Source organism: Mobula birostris, chromosome 1 (assembly GCF_030028105.1).
Source record: "Mobula birostris isolate sMobBir1 chromosome 1, sMobBir1.hap1, whole genome shotgun sequence".
Classification (NCBI taxonomy): domain Eukaryota; kingdom Metazoa; phylum Chordata; class Chondrichthyes; order Myliobatiformes; family Myliobatidae; genus Mobula; species Mobula birostris.
Window position 1 is genome coordinate 154,777,574 of NC_092370.1, and position 20,075 is coordinate 154,797,648.

The 20,075-nt window shown below is 45.2% G+C and overlaps 1 protein-coding gene across 1 annotated transcript in view; it reads left to right on the forward strand.

Moving 5' to 3' along the window:
• The window catches only part of LOC140192324 (1-phosphatidylinositol 4,5-bisphosphate phosphodiesterase beta-2-like), a 189,757-nt gene that overhangs the window by 45,544 nt on the left and 124,138 nt on the right, over positions 1 to 20,075 (forward strand). The window contains exons 10-13 of the mRNA XM_072250005.1: positions 1,726 to 1,883; positions 3,644 to 3,726; positions 7,879 to 7,963; positions 9,511 to 9,676. Of these exons, the coding sequence (XP_072106106.1) occupies positions 1,726 to 1,883; positions 3,644 to 3,726; positions 7,879 to 7,963; positions 9,511 to 9,676 (492 nt within the window). The remainder of the gene's footprint in view (positions 1 to 1,725; positions 1,884 to 3,643; positions 3,727 to 7,878; positions 7,964 to 9,510; positions 9,677 to 20,075) is intronic.

Consider the following 20,075-nt stretch of genomic DNA (forward strand, 5'->3'; position numbering starts at 1 on the left):
ATGGGATGTTCGTAATATTGTCTACCATAAAAACCTGCTTAACTGCTCTGCCATTTTCTTGTTCCCAACAACTATTTCCCCGACATTTTTCTCTAAGGGGCTATGTTCACATGGACCACGTTCTCCTTTTTACACATTTAAAGAAAATCATTTCCATTTATCTATCCCTTGCTAGTTTTCCCATGAGGGCATGTCACTTGTTGATGACAGCCACCTTCCATGCTTCCATAGTATATTGGTGTTTGGATGTATCTTCAATGCACTCTGGAATTAGTTCTCAGAGCTACCATTTCCAACTTGATCAACTCAATCTACATAAGTATTGATTTCTGTCATAATCAGTGCACTGCTCTTTTTACATGTTGTCATTAATTATTGATTTTTCCCAGTGCCGCCTCTGGTTACAGACCCATGCACTACTCCTACCAGTGTCTTCTTTCCCTTGCTGTTTTTAACATCTACCCAAATGGATAAAACATCTCTAGCCCAGGTTTTCTCTCCCAATCATCCGACATTTTTTGTGCTGTGCCTCTATTTGCCTCGACCTTGATTTCCCTATCTTCATATTCTGCTGTTTCTTTCCTTTCACTCATCCTTACTTCTCTCTCCCTAGTCACTATGCACTTTATCCCATTTTAGAAACCTTCTCCAAAAGTACTAACAAACACCCCTTGCTTGTCCAGGTCCCACCTTCTCCAGAACTGGTTCTAGTGTCTCAGCAATCTAGATCCCTCTGGTCTACTGCATCAGAAGTGCTGCTTGTGTGGTTGGACTGTCTCCTTGATTCTTGAGGTTGCAGTTGCATGGTCAAATGCAGTCACGTTCGAAGATGCACACCAGACTGGCATGTTAAAAAACAGCTTTAGCATCCTGCAAAACACTGTTTTAGCTCCCCCAATGCAAAGTAAAGAAGGCCTTGTGTCCATATTGATTATGAGTGTGCAGAACACGTGTGGCACATCTGAACATGTATTCATTAATGGAAGCTTGTACTGAGTGGATGTGTAGTAGTAGGGAAGACAAATGCAGCAGTAGTATTGACTTCAAGAGGACTAGAATATAAAAACAAAATGCACTGCTGAGGGTTTATAAGGTGTTCAGACCGTATTTGGAATATGGTGTGCAATTTGAGGCCCTGTATCTATAGAAAAATGTGCCACCTCTGGAGCGGGTCTAGAGGAGTTTCACCTGGAATGAAAAACTTAATATATGAGGAGTTCTTGATGGTTCTCTCCTTGACGGACTTCAGAAGATGAAGTGGGGGGGGGGGGAATCTCCTAGTGGATACCGAAAGGTCTGGTGGATAGAATGGCCAAGGTTAGGATGTTTCCAGTAGTCGGAGAGTCTAGGATCTGAGGGCATAAAGGCATGTTCCTTTCAAACTGAAATGGGGAGGAATTTCTCCCAGCCAGAGTGCAATCTGTTGCCACAGAAGGTTGTGTAGGTCAAGTCATTTGGTATGATTAAAGCAGAGATTGATAAGTTCTTGACAGGGAAAGAGTTGGAGTTGAAAACAAAATCAGCAGTGATTGAGTAGGAGAGCAGACTTGCTGGGCTGAATGGCCGAATTCTGGTCCTGTATTCCATGGTGTGTGCAGATCTTGTGTAGAACTGCTGAACAAACACTCAGTGATGAATCACGTTCTTCTTGAGTATTCTCTGTTCAGCCAAAGAGTCCGTGAGTGTTCCTCCCTTTAATGTTGATCTTCTCTGCTGTCCATACAGCCGGGCAGTTCTCTGGGCTTTCATCCCCGGAGATGTACCGGCAGGTCCTCCTTGCTGGGTGTCGCTGTCTGGAGCTTGACTGTTGGAAAGGCAAGCCGCCCGAGGAGGAGCCCGTCATCACACACGGTTACACCATGACAACAGAAATCCTGTTCAAGGTAACTTCACAAATTCTCCCTAAGAATATCATACGGTCTAGGAGCCAGTCTTATTTAAGTGATGGCTCAAACCTTTGATTTTTGAAATAAAATAGAGAATGCTGGTAATATTCAAGAGGTCAGGCAGCATCTGTGGAGAGATAAACAGAGATAATGTTTCAGTTGTTGAACTTTCATTGCAATATAGAAAAGATAGAAATCAAACATTTTCAGTTGCAGAGAAAGGGGAGGCTGTAGAGAGAACAGAGGAAAATCTGTGATGTTGGAGAGTAACGAGAAACTGAATGATATAAGTGGATAAGAAATGGTGTGGAGGCTTGTCTGACCCTCCCTGGACCTTCAAAGGACCTTCCTGACGAAGGGTCTCGGCCTGAAACGTCGACTGTACCTCTTCCTAGAGATGCTGCCTGGCCTGCTGCGTTCACCAGCAACTTTGATGTGTGTTGCTACGATTAAATGGGAGCTCAGTGACACTGTATATGGAATATACTATGTGTGGGGTCAATTTCCCTACCAAGGGAAGAATATACTTGTGATAGTTCACCAGATAGGTTCCTTGGATCAAATGTTTTCATAAGAGGAGACATTGGGTAGATTGAGTTTCAAAGAATGAGAGATAATGTACAAGATTCTTACAGGTTTTGACAGAATAAACATGGATTAGTCTCTCTGAGTGAAAAGTCTGGGTCAAGGTCACTATCTCAAAATTAAAAAGTCTACCATTCAGGACAGAGATGAAAAAAGATTCTTCAGCAGAGAGTGGTAGCTCTCAGGAGTTCTCTACCGAGAGAAGTGTGGAGGATTGGTTGCCGTGTGTGCTTAAGACTGAGTATGGTAGAGGAATTGAGGGATGTGGGGCTAACGCAGCGAAGTGGTGCTGTGGTAAAACATTGAGTCAGAAGAGGCTGAATGGCCTACGCCTGCTTCTAATTCCCATATCATCATTCAGAGACGCTATCGCACTGGTGAGGAAATCCACAAGGGAGCAGGACAAAATTAGGGCTAGGCCGAATACAGGGTGACAAGGTGGGGATACGTCGCTACCAAAGGAGGTGTAAGGCTCTCCTTCCTCCGCTAGCCTGCAGGTCACCCTTAGGCAAGTTGTAGCACCTGCTTATCAGCCCGATCAGGGTCACGTGAAGTGCTGGAAGCAGGCGGTAGATGGTCATAGGAGCAGGCAGTGGGGTATATCACAAATCACAAGTCCTGGTTATTTGACCACTGATGCCAGGCAGACAATCTCTGAAGAGTACTGGTAATTGATGGGGTCATCCGTCTTATAAAGACACTGCCCAGAAGAAAGCAATGGCAAACCAGTTCTGTAGAAAAATTTACCCAGAGTAATCGTGGTCATGAATAGAAGAGCACGATGGCTCACGTCATATGACACAGCACATAACGACGATGATGGTGGTGATGATGATCATGAAGCGCAACATTCAAGAGTTTCAAGATGCCAGAATCAAAGTCGTGTTCATTGCCATCTGCACAAGTGTATGTCTGAAAAACTTACTTGCAGCAGTGTCACAGGTAAATAGCATTAGATAAACAACTAAGCGAGGTTCTAGAGGAAAATCAAGCATAGGCAGGTAAATGAAATTCAGCAGAGTATCCATGATCTTGATAAATAGTAGTGCCAGCACGACGGGCAGAATGGTCTTCTCATGAAGGCCTGTAGTTCAATGCCTGAGTGTAACCAACTGAATATAACAGTCAACATTTATTGGAAATGAAATTGTTATGAATATTTCTTGTGACAGAATGTGATCGAGGCCATAGCAGAGAGCGCTTTCAAAACCTCCCAGTACCCAGTCATCCTGTCCTTTGAGAATCACATTGACTCGTAAGTAAATCTGACTCTTTGATTTGAGTTTTTAACAGGAAGATAATGGATTCAGAAAGAGAGCAGTGGGGTTTAAAAGTTGGGTGTTGAAACTGTGAACAACATCCCATTCACTGTATAGCTGAGCTTTTGATAAACCTGGCCTTACCACCCCAAATCACAGCGCTCATAGAACTTAGAGGAGTACAGCACAGGAACAGGCCCTTCAGCCCATCATGTTGTGCTGAACCAGCTAAAAAGTAAATCAACCCCCCCCAAAAAACTAATTCCTTCTACCTGCAATGTCTATATCCCTCCATCTTCCTCATATTCATGTACCTATCTAAATGTCCCTTGAGAGCCTCTAATTTTGCCTCTATCATATACAGGCAATGTATTCCAGGCATCCACCACTCTCCGAGTAAAAAACTTACCCCTCACATCCTCTTTGAACCTACCCCCTCTCACCTTCTATGCATACCCTCTGGTCTCTCCTCAGTCTCCATGGCTCCAGAGAAAACAGCCCAAGTTTGTCCAGCTTCTCATGACAGAACATGTCCTCTAGACCAGACAGCATCCTGGTAAGCCTCTTCTGCACCATCTCCAAAGCCTCAACATCCTTCCTATAGTTGGGCGAGCAGAACTGTACACAATACTTCAGATGTGGCCTAAACAGAGTTTATAAAGTTGCAACATAAGGGCTTGACTTTTGAACTCAATGTCTCGACTGATAAAACCATTATCCTTCTTAACCACCCTATCGCCCTGTGTAGTCACCTACACGAACCTCAAGATCTTTCTGCTCAGCAACACTGTGAAGGGTCTTGCCCTGAACACTGTACTGTCTCCTTGTATTTGCCCTACCTCACATTTATCTGGGTTAAACTGCATCTGCCATATCTCTGCCCATGTGTTCAACTGATCTATATCATGTTATATTCTCTGACAGTCTTGTACACTATCTACAACTCCACCAATCTTGGTTTCACCCGCAAACTTACTGATCCACACATCTACATTTTCATCTAGGTCATTTATATACTGTACATCACAAATAGCAGCGATCCCAGCACAGATCCCTGCAGAACACCACTAATTACAGACCTCCATCTTGAATAGGTCCCTTCAACCACTACCCTCTATCTTCTACGCACAAGCTGGTTCTGAATTCAAACAGCCAATTCACCACGGACCCCGTGCATCTTAATCTTTTGGCTTGAGGGACCTTGTCAAATGCTTTACTAAAATCCATACAGACAGCATCCACTGCCCTACCTTTATCAGTCCCTCTTGCCACCTTGTCAAAATATTCAATCAAGTTGGTAAGACACAACCTGCATCACACAAAGCCATGCTGACTCTTCCTAAATAAGCCATGGGTTTCCAAATATATCCTATATCCTATCCCTAAAAATTTTCTCCAGCAATTTCCCTATGTCTGACATGACATTCACTGGTCTATAGTTCCCGGAATTTTCCCTTCTTCCCTTCTAAAATAGAGGTACAGCATTAGCCACTCACTAGTCCTCCGGGACCTCGACTATGGCTGGAGAGGACACATAGATACTGGTCAAGGGACCAGCAATCTTGTCTCTTGCCTCCTTCAGTAACCTGGGGTAAATCCCATCAGGCCCTGGGGACTTATCCACCTTAATAGTGATTAGGAGATCCAACACTTCCTTCTCCTTGATCTCTAAACACCCTAATGTATTTATACACTCAGCACTGATCTCCACGTCTCCATGACCTTTTCTTTAATAAATACTGAAGCAAAATACTCATTAAGTACCTCAATTGTATTCTCCACATCCAAGCAAATGTTCCCCCCACTTTATCCTTGAATGGTCCCACCCTCTCCCTAGTTATCCTCTTACTCTTGATGTATATATAGAATGCCTTTGGATTCACTTTAATCCTACTTGCAAGGACTTCTCATGGCCCCTCCTGGATTTCCTAATTCCCTTATTTAGTTCTTTTCTGGCTTCTTTATAATCCTCATGTTTTCTGTTTGATCCTAAGTTCCGAAGCTTCACATACTTTTCCCTTCTCCTCTTGACTAGATTCATGACCTCTCTGGACATCCAAGGTTCTCTCATTTTCCCATCCCCATCCTTCCTTTGAACAGGAACATACCTTTCCTGTACTCTGTGCAATTGATCTTTAAACACCCTCCAGATGTCTGATGTGGACTTGCCAGAGAAAAGGTGTTCCCAATGAACTCTTCTTAGTTCCTGCCTAATAATTTCCCCTACTCCAGTTTAAAACTCTCCCACAAGGACCGTACCTATCCTTATCTGTAGCTATTCTGAATGTTAAGGATTTGTGGTCACCGTTCACCCACTGAGAAGTCAGTCACTTAGCCAGATTTATTGCACAACACAAGGTCCAGTACAGCCCCTCCACTCATTGGACCGTCTACATATTGATTTAAGAAACTCTTTTGGATATACTTAACAAATTCTGCCCATTCTGAACATCTTGCATTAAGAAGGTCCCAGTTTATATATATATTGAAGAAGAAAGCCCTTAACTCCCAGTGGAGTCATTGGGACGCCATCATGACGATGTTTTTTTTAGCCGGCTTTCTTATTTTTACGAGACCGAGTTGCTAGCTTGACGCTCAACCCAGCCCGGATGGAAAGTGTGCAAGGGAGCCGGCTGGATTCGAACTTGGGAGCCTTCACTCTGAAGTCCGGTGCTGATGCCACTACGCCACCGACCGGCCTAGTTTATATATTAGTGAAGTTGAAATCCCCCACGTCAACAACCCTATCATTTTTACACATCTTCTTAACTTGTAGTACAATCCCATTAGTGTGATGGCACCTTTCTATTCCTGGGTAGGTCAAAGGGATTAGTTTAGTTAGGCATTTGAGAACTAGTTTAGATAGTTAGGCATAACATAGTGGGCCAAGGGTCTTGTCCCTGTGCTGTACCATAAGGGACAGTAAGAAGATCACTGGTACAGTACTAGAAATCCATTGGCACCTTATCAGCTTTCTAGAGTGGTGCTGTGGTAATTAAGGCCAACTTGAATCTGAGGCCCTATGGACACTGAAGATCTCATTCTAATACCTTGGGGAAGTTGTCCTTCCTCAGCCAACAGTGAAGCATACTATTTGTGTGTGGCAGTTTGCTATGCATTAGCAGCTCGTCTCACACCCTGCATCATAAAAAGAACCGGATGTCCAAAGCGTTTTGAGGACTCCATTCCACTGGTGGCAAAGTCCTTTGGACAGATGTGTGAAAAGACCCACATTAGTACAAGTCTTTTTGCTCAATTTCCTCTGTCCTCCCAGTGATGGCCAAAATTTGACTGTGAATTCTGCTTTACTCTGTATCTTCTGTAGACCCCAGAAAAAACAGACAGAGTTGCCTTGCAAATATATTCCAAGAACAAGATGTTTCCACTAGTGTGATACCGAAATCCACCTTTCACTGGGTTATGGGATAATAATGACTCGACAAATGATTCTGATGCTCACTAAGTCAGTTGTTCTCCAGTGCAGAAACAATATGGACAAAGTTATATGGAAGTAAAGTGGTTAGCGCCCTTTGCCAATGTCTTCCTTATCCTCCTTCATGGTGATCTCTTACTACTACAGGATATAATTCTTTGTGCCCATTTTCTGTCCAGGAATGCCTACCACTTCCTCCCTCTCCAGTACCTCAGTGTGCTTGTCCTACCCTCCATATCAACCCCTCTTTCCTACTCCCTTCCCTCTGAAATTCTGTATCTCTCCTCACCATTCAGTTTCCTCTCCCCACCGCTCTCCCCTACCCTCCCTCCTCATCCAGCACCTGTTCACCTCTCTATCACATCCCACTGTGCCACCTCCCTCATGCTTCCCTTTGGCCCCTCCCCTCTCTTATTCCTACCCCACTACCTCTTCAGTACCCTAAACTGAGTACCCACTCTTCCTTTTTCCTTTTTCTCTCTTTCAATCACTTTTTCTCTCCGTCTCCCCTTTCTTCTATCTCCCTCCTTCCTCTCTCCCTCTCTCCTCTCTCCCTCTCTTTTACTCTCTCCCTTTCTCTTTCTCATTCTTGCACTCTTTTCTCACTCTCTCTCTTGCCCTCTTTCTCTATCTCTCTTTCCCTTTCCCTCAATTGCCTCCTTCTTCCTCTCTTTCCTCAATACGTATCTGATCAGTTTTCTTCACTTTCTGACAGCCCTAAGCAGCAAGCCAAGATGGCAGACTACTGCCGGACCATATTTGGAGATATGCTACTAACAGAGCCTTTGGAAAAATATCCAGTAAGTATGGTCTGGAGGGTGTGGGCTTATACGGAGGGTGTGCAATGCTGGTGATGTTATGGTGCGGGGCTCTCTGCATTATGGTGGCTTTTCACTTGATGGACACAGGATGTTATGCAAGGCCTGCACTAGAACTTCAGCTTCTGATCAAGTCCTGGTGTTCTGTATCCGAAACTTTTAATTATGCACACACTGGTTAAAGAAAGCAGACGGCTTGGCTTTCTGCAGCTTCTCCCATTCACAAAAAGCCTCCCTGTAAGGGAGACTGCTCTCCAAATAATTGACTTCACTGGCATTTGCAGTATTGGTGCCATTTACAGGGGGAGCTCAAAGTCACAGCTTTCACTCTCGACAGAATTTTGCACTCACTGGAAAATATAAACCAGTTGTCAAACTTGTGAGGCCCATCATTTAACAGGGTTATGAATTTCAATAGCTCTCCTAACATCATTTTCATATTACCTTTAACACCATGCTGTACGATAATTTCCATATTTCTCCATTATCCAATGCACGTCATACATGCCTGACCTTTTGAGACTGACTCTGATTACACATATGCTAATTGATTAGACTAAATATTAAAATTCACCCAACAAAGACAAATATTATTGTAATGTGAAATGTGAACTTTATAGTTTCAACAGTACTGGCTACACATAATGCAGAGACCCCTTGGCAACAGGAAATGCCCTACTCCCTGCACCTATACCCCACCAGGAGGCGTGGAGGCAAACTGGTGCCCAGGGGTGGGGAATGACTGAGGTCGGGTGGTGGAAGCTGTGACTTTGAACCCACATTTGAAGCACGTCATCTGCTAAGTCTGTTTACACACTGTGCAAAGCTGTTAAGTTGGTATCATTTGAAGGAGCTTGCCTTTCAACATTTAAGTGACAAACTGTAGGCGCTGAAAAACACAAAATGTTGAGGAAACTCAGCAGGTCAGGCAGTTTTGGTGGGAATAGAAATGGTCAATATTTTGGGTCTGGGATTCTTTATCAGAACTGGGAAAGAGAGAGAAGTTAATTTTCAGTAGGAGAGAAGGGGGGAGAGAAGTGTATTAAACAAAGAAGTGTCTCTGTAGGGTGTAACAATAGGTGGCATTACCAGCACATATCATCTACATGTCCCCGTCTGCTAACCTCACCCTGTCTCCATTCTTCCCTCACCCATCCTCAGTCCACCAATCACCCACTGGCCCCTTGTCTCACCACTGCCCCTCTCTGGTTTATACTGGCTATCTTCACTCACTACCCCCACCCCTGATGCGGGGTCTAGATCAAAAACATCGGCAATTACTTCCTCCCTCCACCCCCCCACACAACACACCCCACAGTTGCTACTCAACCCCCTGAGTTACTTGTAGATTGTTTGTTGCTCCGGATTCCAGCACCTGCGTTCTCTTGTGTCTAGATTAAGCTTCTTGGCACGTGTAATGTATGGTAAATGTTCAAGCTGCAGGACGTGCCCAGCAGGGCTGACTTATACTGTTAGAATACAAAAACGTAGCAAAATCATATTAAATGTGCATGTCTTGTCCATGGCAGCTGAAGCCTGGAGTTCCTACCCCCAGTCCGCAGGAACTGATGGGCAAAATCCTCATTAAGAACAGGAAGAATCAGGTTTTCGGTAACAGAAGCCAAGAAACAAAGAGAAGGAAGAACTCGTATGCAGCACCTGATCAGGCAGCATCTGGTGAAACAGTGAATACAGGTACAGTTTTCCCTTTCAACACTGCCCATTGATGAAGTGTTCATTGTAAAGAGACCTTGGGGTTGCAACATTAGTGGTAAAGCTTTATACTTAAACAGATTATACTATTTATATAGCAGAATGTTTTGGAAGTGTGGTGTGTGGGAGCTGATGAAAAGCATTGCAATTCATGACAACTTCAGCTGCCGTAAGTGTCTGCATCTCAAGAGGTTTTAGCTCAGATGAGCTGAAGGCTGAGATTTGGAAAATGTGATACAACAGGGAGGGGCAGGTGCCTTCCATTCTTTGTTCCAGGAATCAGTCACATCCCTTTGATTAACTAAGATACTTGATCAGTCAAGAGGAACAGGAGATCGTGACTGCAAGTGAGGTGGGCATGGGGACCCAGAGGATGGAGTAGAGAAGCCTCAGCCTCTACCTTTGTCCAGTGGTTTGTAACTTGCAGCCTGGGTGAATGAGAACAGAGTGCAGGGGATGAGAAAGTTGACCATCGCACCATATACACAGGTCATTCAAGCGATAGGTGTCAGTAATTAGGAGGACAGATACTGTTTTCTGTTCTGTCACTGCATATGGGGCTGTTAGGTAGTTATGTGACTATAGCAGATATTAATTCACAGAAGAACCAGTCTTCAGTTCTAAGTGTTGTGACAGTAATCGAAGTCACCAAAGAGACACAGAAGCTGGTGATATAGAAGTCTATTCATCACAATAAACAGGTATTCTCATGGAGATACTCTCAGTAGAGGCTCTCAAACCTAAAAGTACATCTCATTTTTATACTTTTAAGATCCATGGTATCAGCAGGTGATTCAATACTGATTCAATAGTTCTTGATACCATTGTTACTTCAATACTTTGGGTTGACAACTGGTTCCTTTGAGGTACGTATATTTACAGTGGAAGCACATTGTAGCTGACAAGACACCTCTGAAGGTTTAATCAACTTTCTTGGGAGAAAATAATTAGTATGGACATTCTAAAAACTTCTGACAATAGAGAGCCGGACGCCCAAAATTAATGTTGTGCCTCTGAGTACACAAATATACTGAGTGCACAAAAACTATTGATTGCCTATACCTGTGACCATGTTTGGTATGCTAGGTGGCAGCATCAGTCTGGCCTACCAGAATCTCAGGGTTGTATATGGTGATATAAATGTTCTTTGCTAATAAATTTACTTTGAACTTTGAACTCAAGTCACAATGGTGCAAATAACTTAGCCCATGTTGCCTGGTTTGATGCAGGCCCATTAGCACAACCCATTGTCTGAATGTTTGGTACGCAAACACCTCATGGTCACCATTTTGCAAACCATACCTCTTAGTCTATGGGTTTTTAAATTCAATTTACTCACCTCGTTGTCTAGTTTACAATAAAAATAGAAGACTACTTCTTGCTTGAATTAATAGCTGCTATATTGAGAATACTCCCTAACATACCCTCCTGACGTGACCCTAGACAGAAATTGCTCCCAGGTAGTGCAAACTTGATCGAATAAAGTAAGGCAGCAAAAAATGACCTTCACTTTGGTTCCCTTCTCCAATTACTAACCAGTCATGTCACTATGTGTATCTACATCTATACTGTCATCCCTAACTGGCTATCCACAAGCCTAAGCAAAGATGGCGATAAGAAGTTCCGGAAATTCGATCACATCCTCTCCTTGGAAAATTTGGCCTCTCAATATCACCCAGTCTTTAAAATGCAACTTTGTCAATCATGTGCTCGTTGCTTCTTCCCTGCTGGCCCATTGCGGTTTACATATCTTTATCTTCACCCCTTCAATATCTGAGAGACAAGTCTATCAGTAGTATCTATCAGTATTTACTCAATGGGCAGGGTCCCAGCAAGGTAACTTTGTTTCAGATTCATAGGCAGCAGTTCACATTCCGTGCCATGACACAAGATTATCGAATGATCTTCTCAACCGGTCTTTTTGATCGATCTACAGGAGGGTTTGGGGTGGTCTCTATTCAAACAGATGCAAGGACCTTGCCCTGGTGTCACCCACTCCCGGATGGCTGGCCCAACCACTGAAAGAGCTCAGGCCTTTTGTGTGCACTTCACATTCAGGCTGGGCTGACTGCCTTCAGACACTGTGCGCCATTTCTTCTTTTTCTGTTTGTCTTGCCATCGAGGGTGGGGAATGAACGAGGGGTGGAAACTGATGCCTCTGCCATAACTTGGATCTTTTCCACCTAGTTTCCCAATATATTTCTGTTCTGATCGATATCTCATCGTAAACTTTCAAGGTCCAGCATTCATGACAGAATATAGTTATAATTAACGCTTTATCCATGCGTTGCTGACTCACTCTCTGTGTCTTCTTCATTCATGTTTCTCCTCTCTTTCATCTGTGGGTCTACCTCCATCACGTGTGGTCAGATGTGGCACAGAAGGCTGGTGTTCATCACTTAGATTCTCTGTAATGACACAGTTAATGGGTGGACTTGATCCCTTCTTCTGTCTGTGAGGACGACAAGAAGATGAGACATACTGTTAACCCGAGTTCAGTGTTTGCACTGGCTGCCCTGTAGAGCCTGCACACAAACAAAAGTGTCATTTGTGTCAGAAGCATCACCTGTGGTCCCATCTACCTTGGAGCAAACTCTGCCTATTCACACAGTTCCCTTCCTTGCATGACTTGGCCAACCGGCTGTGGGAAAACTATCTTCTTTTCCTCAGGCTCTCTCTGATCAGCACTATGTTGCTGCTGTTTTGCTCTGTGTTAACCTGTTACAATGGTCCTTCACATCTCCGTATGATCTTACTAGATTGGTTCCAGTAGTTTCTTCTTCCTCCCTCGACCTGTGTTCCTTTTTTCTCTCTGCCCCATGCTCTGTGCATTCATTCCTTTCTGCTCCTTTCCCTCCCCTTTCTGGTGAATCTTTACTTTAATTGCTGTTACCTCTGCAGTCAGCTGCACCACTTCCAACAGTTCCTGACTGAATTTGAGCTTTGGGGCCTCCTGACATGATTTCCAACATTGCCCTGTGTCCTGCCCCTACTTGGGGCTACTGTCCCTCCATGGGCCACGTTGTCTGCTCTGGAGATCATACGTGTTCGCCGTTCCTGCCGAGTCCATGTGACTCCTTCTGTCCCTGAATCCATGATTGCACCTCCTTACGCAGTGCGTCTTTCCCCAGGACAGTTCCCTCATTGTTTGGGTACTCCCAAAAATCCACAGGAAGCGGCTCTCCCTCAATCTCAAGTACCTGAGGTTCACTCCTCATTGTTTCGCCTCCTGCACTGCTAACTCTCCAGCTGTGGGTAAGGGTAGATCAGTTATCGATACTGCTGGCCCTGTGCCCACTAACGCGTTACATTGTCGGCCCCCTAATAAACTTTTAGTACACTCATGGCTGACCCCGACTGCAGTGAAGGTTGCTGTCAGTCATTTCTCTGACCAGTTGCTGTCCTCACCAGCTCTATAATCTGGTCGGCAATCAAATTGAACAGAGAAGGTGTTCCTGTCATTTGGTGGGTGACTTTTGCACCTTTCTCTGGGAGGCCATAGCTGCAAAGAATCATCTCATTCATCTTACTGTGTTTGTTCTGGCACTCTGTTTCTTGATGCCATGGTTACTGGGACACAAAGCAAGTGCTCTGTGATATCACAGAGGCTACAATCACCACAGCCACTTTATGACTTCTCTTCCTCCTCCTCTGATATATTTCCCCAGCCCATGATGGGCAGGGAAATAAACCTGGTCTGGTGTCAGGTCTCTCAGTGGGAGATTGTTTTGAAGATAGTGATCACAATTCTATCTCCGTTACCATAGCATTGGAGAGGGATAGGAACGGACAAGTTAAGAAAGCGTTTAATTGGAGTAAGGGGAAATATGAGGCTATCAGACAGGAACTTGGAAGCATAACCTGGAAACAGATGCTCTCAGGGAAATGTATGGAAGAAATGTGGCAAATGTTCAGGGGACATTTGCATGGAGTTCTGCATGGGTACATTCCAATGAGACGGAAAAGATGGTAGGGTACAGGAACTGTGGTGTACTAAGGCTGTTGTAAATCTAGTCAAAAAGAAAAGAAGAGCTTACAAAAGGTTTGAAAAAACTAGGTAATGATAGAGATCTAGAAGATTATAAGGCTAGCAGGAAGGAGACTAAGAATGAAATTAGGAGAGCCAGAAGGGGCCATGAGAAGGCCTTAGCGGACAGGATTAAAGAAAACCCCAAGGCATTCTACAAGTCTGTGAAGAGCAAGAGGATAAGATGTGAGAGAATAGGACCAATCAAGTGTGACAGTGGAAAAGTGTATATGGAACCGGAGGAGATAGCAGAGGTACTTTGCTTAGAATTCACTATGGAAAAGGATCTTGGCGATTGTAGGGATAACTTGCAGCGGACTGAAAAGCTTGAGCATGTGGATATTAAGGAAGAGGAGCTTTTAGAAAGCATCAAGTTGGATAAGTCACCAGGACCGGATGGGATGTACCTCAGGCTACTGTGGGAAGCGAGGGTGTCATACGAGGTCGCTGGTGGCGGACCCAGATGCAAGACACAGACACTGAAGCACTAGGAACAGCACTAGGTGTGAAAAGAAAGCAAGGGAAGTGGGGAAGAAATGACGCTGGACAAGACACAGGCCTTGGACGAGACTAGGATACAGGACCTGGGTTAGGACTAGACAAGGAAAGTGGGGCCTGGATGAGGAACAAGGAACTTGGAACCTGGACAAGGACTCCGAGCCAGAGACTGGACAGGGACCCGGAACCTGGGTCTTGACTCGGGCTCGGACCCCAGAACACAGAGCCTCGGTCTTGGGAGACAGGAACACAGAACACAGAACCTTGGTCTTGAGAGACAAGAACATGGAACACAGAGCCGGGACCCCTCCTCGGGAATAGGACGTAGGGCCGGGACTCATACACAGAACACAGAGAGACAGTTCTCAGCACAAGGTAGCAGCAAATGGCCTGACCTACCTAGCGAAGGCGTGGACACAGAGACGGTTCCCAACACAAGGTAGCGGCAAATGGCCGGACCTACGTAGTGAAGGCATGGACACAGGGACAGTTGCAAACAACGATAGACAGTTCCTTATCTAGACACAAGTAGAGCCGTAGATGTAGTGTGTATGGATTTTAGCAAGGCATTTGATAAGGTACGCCGTGCAAAGCTTATTGAGAAAGTAAGGAGACATGGGATCCAAGAGGACATTGCTTTATGGATCCAGAAATAGCTTGCCCACAGAAGCAAAGAGTGGTTGTAAATGGGTCATGTTCTTCATGGAGGTTGGCGACCAGTGGTGTGCCTCAGGGATCTGTTCTGGGACCCCTACTCTTCGAGATTTTTATAAATGACCTGGATGAGGAAGTGGAGGGATGGGTTAGTAAATTTGCTGATGACACAAATGTTGGGGGTGTTGTGGATAGTATGGAGAGCTGTCAAAGGTTACAGTGGGGCATTGATAGGATGCAAAACTGGGCTGAGAAATGGCAGATGGAGTTCAACCCAGATAAGTGTGAGGTGATTCATTTTGGTAGGTCAAATATGATGGCAGAACATAGCATTAATGGTAAGACTCTTAGCAGTATTGAGGATCAGAGAGATCTTGGGGTCCGAGTCTATAGGACGCTCAAAGCTGCTACGCAGGTTGACTCTGTGGTTAAGAAGGCATACAGTGCATTGGCTTTCATCAACCATGGGATTGAGTTTAAGAGCCAAGAGATAACATTACAGCTTATATAGGACCCTGGTCAGACCCCACTTGGCGTACTGTGCTCAATTCTGGTTGCCTCACTACAGGAAGGATGTGGAAAACATAGAAAGGGTGCAGAGGAGATTTACAAGGATGTTGCCTGGATTGGGGAGCATGCCTTACGAGAATAGGTTGAGTGAACTCGGCCTTTTCTCCTTGGAGCGACGGAGGATGAGAGGTGACCTGATAGAGGTCTATAAGATGATGAGAGGCATTGATCATGTGGATAGTCAGAGGCTTTTTCCCAGGGCTGAAATGGCTAGCATGAGAGGGCACAGTTTTAAGGTGCTTGGAAGTAGGTACAGAGGAGATGTCAGGGGTAAGTTTTCTATGCAGTGAGTGCATTGAATGGGCTGCTGACGGCGGTGGTGGAGGCAGAAACAATAAGGGCTTTTAAGAGACTTCTAGATGGGTACATGGAGCTTAGAAAAACAAAGGGTTATAGGTAAGGCTAGGTAGTTCTAAGGTAAGGACATGTTCGGCACAGCTTTGTGGGCCGAAGGGCCTGTATTGTGCTGTAGGTTTCTATGTTTCTGTTTCTTGATGCTATCAATATCCTACTGCTATCCTCAAACCTAAAACTTCCTGGTGGGCTGAGCTCAGGTCTTCCTTCAGCATTTTCAGGAGTACTGGATCATCGCTCACTCGATTGTCCAGCCTTGAGTATTGCCCATATTCTCAATACTTACACACAGCATAATCCTTGGCAGGCTCATCAGCTCTCTGAACTACTGACATGATCATTCCCCAGTTACTTTCATGTCCCCAAGCAGCTGCCTCAGTTCCCCCTTAAAGCAGTGATGTCTTTGTCCATGTACCATCCCATACTCCCTGGGCCACACCGTCCCATAACCTCTTCAGGTATTTCACTTCTACCACCACGTGTATATCTCTTGGGTACATTTAGCGAATTTCAATCACTTCTTCCGCCTTGCGTCAGAATTCTCCATTCCCACAAGCCACACTAAGTGAGGCAGCCCAGACAAAACGCTCTGCTTCCCCCTGGGGGTGAAGAGCTTGTGAGTGGTTGTAATCAGGGCCAAGGCCTGTCGAGCCTGGTCATTGTCTGACTTTAACAGGTGCCATCGTAACAGATATACCTGGATATAACGTGTCTCTCAAATATCTCCACACTGATTCCCATAGGTAAAAACTAAACTGTACATACTTGAAATCACTCTGCAATCTTCCACTTCTGTGTCGCTGAACTCACGATGTCCGTTGTATTCCCATTCATAGAAAAGGTCCATTACAAGATTTCAAACTTATTCTTAAAACACACAAGCACGCTCACAAACAAGTGCACTGTACCACTGTACAGTTTCCCAAACACGCACCCCTCTGGTGTCCTGAACAGTCACCTTTCACAACTGGTGGCCCTGTCTCTCCAAAATGTTCAAAATGTCTGGTTCCTTCCTTGAGGCTCTCCGTTGGTGGGGTCAACCATGGATGTTGTGATACGCAAGCCAGGGTAGTACGATATAGAGAGCAGGCTGTTGCCATGTAACAGGCTCCCCCTCTCCACGCAGCTGATGCACCCAAAGGGATGGCAGAGACTGATACAGTTTGGTACCAGCAGCATCTTAGGAGTAGCCAGTCAGCGTTGAGCACAATGTCTGACTGTCCTGTGGCCTCCAGCTCTGGAATTTTCCCTCGGGGTTTACTCCCGAACCTTCCCCATGCGTGGGTATAGCCACAAGGCAGCGGAGGTTTGATTTCAGAATTCTCCTTCTCCTAGATGAGCTGCCAACCACGGCTGATGACGCCCATCTGCCTGAAGCGACTGGTTTCAAGGAGCCAATAACCTCTCTTTGCCCCTTCTCCTGTCAGTAGAAACGGTTCTGCTGTGCTTAGTAGCTGAACCACACGTGAAGGTCAGGAACACTTGGTTGTCAGAGGCCGTATGAGACACATACCATTGGGGGCATTTAATAGGTCGTGGGAGCTTGTCCCCACCATCAGGCCAGCTATAACAACCTTAAGGAACCACAATACTTTTATGTCCAACAGCTCAGCTCTCCACACTCTGTGATCCCATGGTAATTGACCAAACAGATCTAATTGTGAGAACTACTCTTAAAAATACTCACCTCCTCAGACTGGTTAAGTCACTGGCCACACAATAGGTTACAAACGTATGCTTGACGAGCTCCCAAATGTTGTGACTGTGACTGAGGCCACGGGAGAGACATTGAAGGTGGTGATCTAGAGGTCTTCATTCATCACAGCAAGCAGGCATTCTCTTGAGACTCTACCGATACATCACATTTTTATACCCTAAGGTCGTGGACAACAGTAGGTAATTCAATATTGATTACCTATATCTGTGACTATGTTTGAACAACAGTGACAATTTCCATCTGGTTTGCCAGCCTGAACCCAAGTCACGGTGGTGCAAATAACTTCGCCCATGTTGCCTGCTTTGATGCAAAACAACCCCATTGTCTTCACGTTCGGCACACGCATATTGCAAACAATATCTCGTAGTCTGTGGGCTTTTAACTTCAGTTTACTTTTTTCAATTTACAATAACAACTGAAAACTGCTTCTTGCATGGATTAATGTCTGACCCCAGAATATTCTTTAACAGTGGTGCATTCTAGCGTGTCGCAGCAGACAGTCAGCCATTCTCGTCTGGCTCGTGGTGTCAGGTTCCGTCTCCTTTTGCATTAACCGGGTCACGATATGAACGTTCCTGACTCGACCCTTGTTTTTTTTTTGACGAGGCTGAGTGGCTAGCTTGACGCTCAACCCGGCACGGATGGAAGGTGTGCTCGGGGGGTGGCCTGACTTGGATTCAAACTCGGGGCCATTTGCTCTGAAACTGGCACTGAAGCCATTGCTCCACCAGCCGGCCTATATTTAAAAGTTTAAAAATAGCACAAGGTTTTCCAGCAGCTCCCAGATAGTGTTCACTCCAACCTGAGGTGTGAGTTGTGACGGCTGTGTTGGCTGACAGGTACCAGGATTAAGAACAGCTACTCATAGCTAGACAGTAAGGACCCAGTTGCTGAGGTGCATGACAAAATCAATAACACAGGTAGAGCAAACAAGGTGGTATAGTACTGCCCTCACTGACATACTGATAAACACACCAACACACTGGTATACCCGACTCCTCACTGAAACACCACACCCTTCAGTGATATATCCCACACTTCTCACTCTATCATACTGATACACCCCACACTGTAATCCACTGGTGTACCCCACAGCCCTCACTGTAAACCACTGATATCATCCACACTGTAATCCACTGGTGTACCCCACACCCCTCACTGTAAACCACTAATACACCCCACGATGTAATCCACTGGAGTACCCCACACCCCTCACTGTAAATCACTGATATAATCCACACTGTAATACACTGGTGTATCCCACACCCCTCACTGTAATAAACTGGGGAACCCCACACACCTCACTGTAAAACACTGATATAATCGTCACTGTAATAAACTGGGGTACCCCACACCCCTCACTGTAAACCACTGATATAATCCACACTGTAATCCACTGGAGTATTCCACACCCCTCACTGTAATAAACTGGTGTACCCCACACCCCTCACTGTAACACTCTGGAGTACCCCACAGCACTCAGTGTAATAAACTGTTCCCCACACCCCTCACTGTAATCCAAAGGAGTACCTCACAATCCTCACTGTAATACACTGGAGTACCCCACACCCCTCACTGTAAAAAACTGGGGTACCCCACACCCCTCACTGTAATCCAAAGGAGTACCCCACATCCCTCACTGTAAACCACTGATATAATCCACACTGTAATACACTGGTGTACCCCACACCCCTCACTGTAATAAACTGGGGTACCCCACACCCCTCACTGTAAACCACTGATATAATCCACACTGTAAAAACTGGAGTATCCCACACCCCTCACTGTAAACCACTGATATAATCCACACTGTAATCCACTGGAGTATCCCACACCCCTCACTGTAATAAACTGGAGTTCCCACACCCCTCACTGTAACACTCTGGTGTAACCCACAGCCCTCATTGTAATAAACTGGAGTACCCCACGCCCATCACTGCAATAACCTGATATAATCCACACTGTAATCCACTGGTGTATCCCCAAACCCCTCTCTGTAACACTCAGGTGTACTCCACACCCCTCTCTGTAATCCACTGATATAATCCACACTGTAATCCACTGGAGTATCCCACACCCCTCACTGTAAACCACTGATACACCCCACACTGTAAACCACTGATACACCCCACACTGTAATCCACTGGTGTATCCCACACCCCTCACTGTAAACCACTAATACACCCCACGATGTAATCCACTGGAGTATCCCACACCCCTCACTGTAAATCACTGATATAATCCACACTGTAATACACTGGTGTATCCCACACCCCTCACTGTAATAAACTGGGGAACCCCACACACCTCACTGTAAAACACTGATATAATCGTCACTGTAATAAACTGGAGTACCCCACACCCCTCACTGTAAACCACTGATATAATCCACACTGTAATCCACTGGAGTATCCCACACCCCTCACTGTAAACCACTGATATAATCCACACTGTAATCCACTGGAGTATTCCACACCCCTCACTGTAATAAACTGGTGTACCCCACACCCCTTACTGTAACACTCTGGAGTACCCCACAGCACTCAGTGTAATAAACTGTT